Consider the following 6826-nt stretch of genomic DNA (forward strand, 5'->3'; position numbering starts at 1 on the left):
TCAACCTTGCTGACTCCCTCAATAAGGTGTCCTACAGATAACTCCAGTGGGGGACTCTTGGCAACACATGGGTCTTGTTTTAAGTGCCACTAGTTTAATCAGCAATCTTATCTATTGGTTGGGTAATCCCTGGCATATTTCACAATCAAATCACTTGAGGCAGTTCTAACCGTATGTCCTGTAGTCAAACATCTATTCTGTCTCTAATGAAATGAGGAAAGAAAAATGAAAACTGGTTTGTCAAGGTGGTGATTTTTTAACGCTGTAGCCTGTGACAGGGGTGGGTTTAAAATATCATTGGCTGGTGTCCAGTCTGTCCTTGCCAGCGTCACCCTTCCCTCGTCTCAGACCTTGTTGTCCTATAAATCCTGGTCCCAAGAGCAGCAGGGAATCAGAGATTGCTGTCCACGTCATGATGAAGACTGCAGCCGCCATCTTGCTCCTGGCCGCCCTGCTTTGGCTCTGCATGATGCCTGCGGTGGAGGGAGAGGACTATCCTTTAGGTGAGTGCACAATGATTGGGCCTTCATGTTTCTCAGTATCTGAATTCCAAATTCACCTGAAGGGTTAAGGTTAAGTCTTTTTCTGGAAAATCACTGCAGAAATAAGTGCATAGTCACACTCAAAGATAGCACCTTCCTCCACACCTACAGTGTGTCAGAAGAGACAGTGAATGGACATGCAACAATAACTACAGGGTCACACTCAGAGATAGCACCTTCCTCCACACCTACAGTGTGTCAGAAGAGACAGTGAATGGGCATTCATCAATAACTACAGGGTCACACTCAGATATAGCATCTTCCTCCACACCAAGCAGTGCATCAGAGGAGACAATGAAGGGGCATGCAGCAATAACTACAGGGTCACACTCAGAGATAGCACCTTCCTCCACACCTACCGTGTGTCAGAAGAGACAGTGAATGGACATGCAACAATAACTACAGGGTCACACTCAGATATAGGACCTTCCAAAACACCGACAGTGTGTCAGAAGAGACAGTGAATGGGCATTCATCAATAACTACAGAGTCACACTCAGATATAGCACTTTCATCCACACCAAGCAGTGCATCAGAGGAGACAATGAAAGGGCATGCAGCAATAACTACAGGGTTACACTCAAAGATAGCACCTTCCTCCACACCTAGCAGTGTATCAGAGGAGACAGTGAATGGACATGCAACAATAACTACAGGGTTACACTCGGAGATAGCACCTTCCTCCACACCTAGCAGTGTATCAGAGGAGACAATGAAGGGGAATGCAGCAATAACTACAGGGTCACACTCAGAGATAAGGAAAGTTGTGCAATGCCCTGGGAAAGATTCTGGCTCATTTCCCCCTCCTGCGGGCTGGACATATAGCACATTCCATGAAGCCATTAGTGTTAACATTAAGCATTGGGAAAGCCAATAGGCCTGCTTTTAATATGCTATCAAACACAAATAACATACACCTGTATGCACTTTTTAGCACATTACCCCCTCATCCTCATTACTCTTCCAATTCCTTACTCCATTCCTTACTTAATGCTGTAGTGAGGCCCTGCCTCACACCAAGCTCCCCTCCCAAAATATGTTTTTCCATGTAATTTATCTGATGACCCATCCTCTGTGAGACAGCGATTCTACTCCAAGCAGACAGCAAGAATTGGGCAGTCAGTAACAAAACAGAAGAGTATATCTTTGATCCTTCCTCATTGGCATGATTCTGTGAAGAGGTACATTCTGTGCGTGACAGAAGGTCATTAACTATTCAAAGTTGCTCCACTTTATAAAGATGCCTCCTCAAGGATTCAGGAAGAGACTTGCTTCCAATGATCACTGAAATCTCCGCCCTTTCTATGAATGAATCATCCTTCTGAATAAGGTGGAAGGTGTCCAATGGGGATGTGTCTGCACCAAGCTCCTGTCGCTATCATCCCCTCTATCCACAGATTCTGCACCAGGGTTTGCATATATCCATACCTTTCTAAAGGGAGGAAAAGATGATAATTAGATGAGACCGAATTCTACCTCTTAAATGCGCTGAGATGGATGAGACCTCAGTGGTATGAGGAGCACTCATCACAGAAGGAGCCATATACACAAAGATAATATCTGTTAAGGTGACTGACACAGGCCTCTGAATCTTGAGGCATTTAATGTATATCAGTCAGCTGACTCTGCTAATAAAAGGGAGTTGAGTGCACGTGCTGTCGTGTCAGTTCCACCATCTGCACAGAGTCCTTTTCCTTGATTCTGCAAGCCATGCGGCAACTTGGGCTCTACAATGTTGATGAGGTCCTGAAACCCCCCTGTCAATGGGCACGCATGAGGAAGAGAGTGCGCTTCCTGGAAGCCCATCCCAGCGATCCTCAACTTATGTTGATCCAACACTCACAGCTATAGCGCTGATCTATTTCTCCAGTGATGGTAAACACAAAAGAAATGAGATACATGTAGGATTTATCCTGTAAAATGCATCTGGCACATCAGAGCTAAATTCAGGTATAGTCTCTGCGATTAAATCAGCCTCACAGCGTGGGACAATGAGGCTTCCTCCAGATGGTACCACTTGCATCACAGTGTTGGGCGCCAGATACCTGATGCTCTCAGCCTTGTTATCCACCTCCCATTGGATAACATGGCTAAGAACTGGTCTAAGCAGGCGTTGATTTTTGGCGATAGCGGGAATATTTCCATCGCTATGCCTGCCTTGCTAATAGGTGATAGCGACGTTAGCGACTGCTTTCAGTCGCTAACAGATTGGGTACACCCACTTTGCATGTCATTAGCGATAAATATCGCTGACATGCAAAGCAGGCCCCAAACCACTCGCTATCGCCTAAAAGCTGTCGCTAACATCAGTTAGCGACAGCTTGCTAATAAAGCGATAGAATTATCGCCGCTTAGTGGCCGAAAACGGCCGCTAAACTGGCGATAAGTGCCTATCGCCACTCCTGGTAATATGCCCCTCAGTCTGCTTTTACTACTGAACATCTATGTAGGAGCACATCATGAAGTTCTCATGTGTCATTCACAGTTGTTTTTTTCTGCTGATGATTAAGTTGCATCATTAACTCATTTAATTTTCTGCATATTTTGTTTTCTAGACAAGGATGGTTTCTGTCCTACACTAATATACACTTGCAAGGTCCAGCCTCCGCTTTTACCTTGCAGCAAAGACAGTGACTGTGATGGGACCCTGAAGTGCTGCCGGAGGCTATGTGGCTTCAGGTGTGCAGAACCTAACAAAGGTACACTACGAGTGCATGTCTGCCTAAGAACAGTGCATGGACTCACTGCTCAGACCCTATTATGGCGTGTTGATAATGTCATATTTTGATGTGCACCCCATAGAGATATGTTGATTCAAGCTGTAAATCAGGTTTGAAATTCTCTCCCATGGGCACAACTTTCCTTGGAATCCTGCTTCTAGTGTGTTGTCTCAGCTGGCAGGGAAGTGCTTTTCCTAAGGAAGGGCAGTATTCATTCTACACTGCATGAAGAAGGCCATGGGGCAGTCTAATCTGTGCCTCCATCAAACTTCCTAAGCCTCCCAAAGACTAGGTTTGTGTGTAGGCATTTTCATTGACTTTTTACACATAAGTGGATTAAGGTGCAAGAGTGTTAAATTCCAAGTTGAGATAAGCTGTTACTGTGCATTGATGGTGGAAAGCTACCCAGGGAAACATCCCATCTTGCCCAGTGCAGTGTTACATGGTAGATTTATGAGGTGAACAACAAATACTTCCAAGAAACCAGGGTAAAACTACTACATAGGCTTTAGGGTCAGAACCCCAGTGTCTACTCCAGATTGTAACTCTTTTGGACTAGATCTTCACATAGAGTGCTATTAGAATTGTCTTTGCACAGGACACTATTCATAGCTTGCAGTGTCTCCATGCGCACTGTACATACCTATGATCCTCGTTTTGGGGAACAATGAAATCAGTAGTCACCATCTACTGTGGGTGGGAGTCCAATTAGAGGGGCATGTTCATAAACTGCATTTTGAATCACATTTAGTAGTACCACAATAGTACTACCAAAGTACCACATAAACCTAAAAGTGTAAATCTCCACCTCTCTTATGTTTTCTATGTGGAGATCCTCTCATATGTAAGTTTACTACTTAGGGGCTGATTATGATCTCGCTAGGAAGGCCTCCAGAAGGGTTCCGGAATGAGCAAATCTGATTCGGAGCCTGTGTTTCTAACCTAATCTTCCCCCATTCCGAATGACATAGTACGATGTTAAGATCTCGTCCACGTCGACTGATTAGTTTCCGAACCCGATCCTGTCAGTCCGACTTGTTCACTGCCAATTCATGCAGCGCAATAGAGCCGATTTCCAAAAGTGCAAGTACGATGCTGATTCGGACAGCTTTATCGACTCGGTCTCAGCAAGACAAAACAGCTGTGGGAATCGGACATCGGGGGGCTTTAGCAGACCCCCAGCCTCCACTTCACCCGGGGCCCTCTGAATTGGTCCTGTGGGGGTACCCATAGGTCTTCCCCTTCTATGCATGCACCGTGTAGTGGACACCATGAGGTGACCACCACAGGGTGTACGCTTTTCCCTAGCCCCCCTTTTTTACTATTTTAGCCTGTATACTCTTCAGTATACAGGCTCAAATAGTATTCAGTGGTAGTCCGAGTGAACTAAGTCCGTCACCATACTGGTGCATCGTAATCAGTCGCTCGGACTCGTGGAGGGCAATTCACTCAGAAAGCCCTCTGGATCCGAGTCGTACAGAGGGCCTTCGTAGCGGGATCGTAATTGGCTCCATAGCAGAAAATGTGGATGGGACATGGGTGAATGGCTGCAAAGAAAGGCATAATTACCACTAAATTGCATGTGATTAGGAAAGAGTAAAGTAGGGTGTAGGGAGACTAGGGGATGTGGGTTAGGGAGGGACAAGCACCCATCCACAAAAGATGAAGCCTAATGCTATTCACAAACTGGTCTTCTAAAGTTACTACAAACTGAATGGGACCGACATTCAGAGTTAAATTAGGTCCAGGACCAGACATGAACAAGCACTGGTACTGCAACAATGGTACTACAACACACTTCCATAAAAAATAATAGAGGTAAGAATTTACATTTTAACCTCATAGGAAATAATGCTGAAATAAATTAAATCTCCCATTATATAAACTCACTAAAAAGTGTCTTGTCTTCTTTCTGTTTTCTGAATTTTTGCATATTTTATGAAATTTACTTGTGTATCAAAATCCATCCAATTTTTATTCTAAATTATTATTCCATAACTTCAATTTATCAATCTATTCATCAGCCAGGCCTCAGTTTTGTTTCTCTCTGACTGTTTTACTTAATGTAGGAGCTACGCCTTTATGCAGGTGTTCGACCTGTAGAATAAAAGGATGAACATAATGATGCGTCTCAAATAAAGCTCTTGAAATATTACAATATTTATTGTCTTTAGTTCATCAAACCCATTACACTTTGATTCATTTTGAATTCCATCTTCCTTGGTTTATGTAGCAGCAGCTGGCCACCTGTAAGGAGAACTGATCTTTAGAAAAAATGGATTCATCATAACTCAATGAATCACAACTCAGTGAACAACTATTTGATAAACCAGCGAGGGTGATATTTTCTTGCTGTCCAACAGAATGTTTGTGCAGCTTGCATATCTGCCATTTTGCATTATTTCATCAAGCAGTTTACAAATAACAAACTATTTCATGCTGTTCTCATCATGAAAAGATGTGATGCTTTATCATAAAGCCTGTCGCAAGTGTTCTATTCCTACTAACCCATTACAAGCTTATATATATGAAGAATTTCCATTGAGATTCTATGTATGTGTAGCAAGTGCACATATAGTGATTTGTGTCTCACTCACTATTCCTCTTTGTTTACAGTTTCCCCCTTAATTGCCTGAATCCAGCCTCACATGGAGCTCATACTCCCAGCATCTGAAGGATTTTGGTCCCAAGTGTTCTTTACCTTCACCACTGCAATACAGGCATCAAAGTTTGTCCTTTTTAACAATGGATTCTTGGGATATTGAGGACGGCTCTGCAATTCTCTTCGCTTGCACTGCTTCACAGCTTGGAACTCTTCAAGGATAATGCTTCATTTATTATCAAATATGTTCAATTGCCTCACTGCATCACATATTTGTGGCAGACCTTCAAGGCTAATTATTCCATGTTATGCAAACAGTCACTTGTGTATCAAAATCCATCCAATTTTTATTCTAAATTTTGATTCTTCAACATGAAGAAAGTTTGAGTTTTCTAGTGACTCCTCAATCTACTAATCAACCAAGCTTGGTCTTGTTTCTCTCTGTCTATATTACTTAATGTAGAAGCTATGCCTTTATGCAGGTGGTCATCTGTGAAATGAAAGGATGAAAATAGTGATGCATCGTAAATAAAGCTCTTAAAAGATTACAATACGTGTGTATTTATTTATTTGTTTTATGTATTGTCTTTAGTTAGTCCATCTATTTACTCTTAGATTCACTTTAAATCCCATTTTCCTTAGTTTATGTAACAGTAGCTGGCCACCTGGCAGGAGAACTGATCTTTTGAAAACATGGATTAATCATAAGTAAAAAAAAAAGTTTTAACTCAATGAGCAACTTTTTAATAAAACGGCGAGGATGACTTTTTTCTGGCTGTCCAGTGGAGTGTTTGTGCAGATTACATGGCCGCGATGTTGATTTCTTTATCAAGTGGTATCCTTTACCCACTACTCTGACCATCAATGATATAAAGGATTGACTTGTTACCACCTGCTGTGGCTCATTGGTGGAATTTGCAAAATTTAGATTGCACATGATGGACATGGGAGACAATGGCCTG

General features: G+C 42.7%; 1 protein-coding gene across 1 annotated transcript; it reads left to right on the forward strand.

Moving 5' to 3' along the window:
- The first annotated feature begins 410 nt into the window (after positions 1 to 410).
- Positions 411 to 6393, forward strand: LOC144762024 (waprin-Phi2-like). The gene is made up of 3 exons (XM_078647189.1): positions 411 to 503; positions 3098 to 3241; positions 5879 to 6393. Exons 1-3 carry the CDS (start codon positions 413 to 415, stop codon positions 5896 to 5898), a joined length of 255 nt encoding a protein of 84 aa, XP_078503315.1. The 5' UTR covers positions 411 to 412; the 3' UTR covers positions 5899 to 6393.
- Positions 6394 to 6826: the final 433 nt, after the last annotated feature.

This window comes from Lissotriton helveticus, chromosome 6, assembly GCF_964261635.1.
Source record: "Lissotriton helveticus chromosome 6, aLisHel1.1, whole genome shotgun sequence".
Classification (NCBI taxonomy): Eukaryota; Metazoa; Chordata; class Amphibia; order Caudata; family Salamandridae; genus Lissotriton; species Lissotriton helveticus.

Bases quoted from the DNA above. Each gene is read 5' to 3' on its own strand.
- LOC144762024 (XM_078647189.1), top strand. From the start codon at position 413: ATGATGAAGACTGCAGCCGCCATCTTGCTCCTGGCCGCCCTGCTTTGG. The intron at 504-3,097 runs GTGAGTGCACAA...TTTGTTTTCTAG, and splicing joins GGGAGAGGACTATCCTTTAG to ACAAGGATGGTTTCTGTCCT. The intron at 3,242-5,878 runs GTACACTACGAG...CTTTGTTTACAG, and splicing joins GTGTGCAGAACCTAACAAAG to TTTCCCCCTTAATTGCCTGA.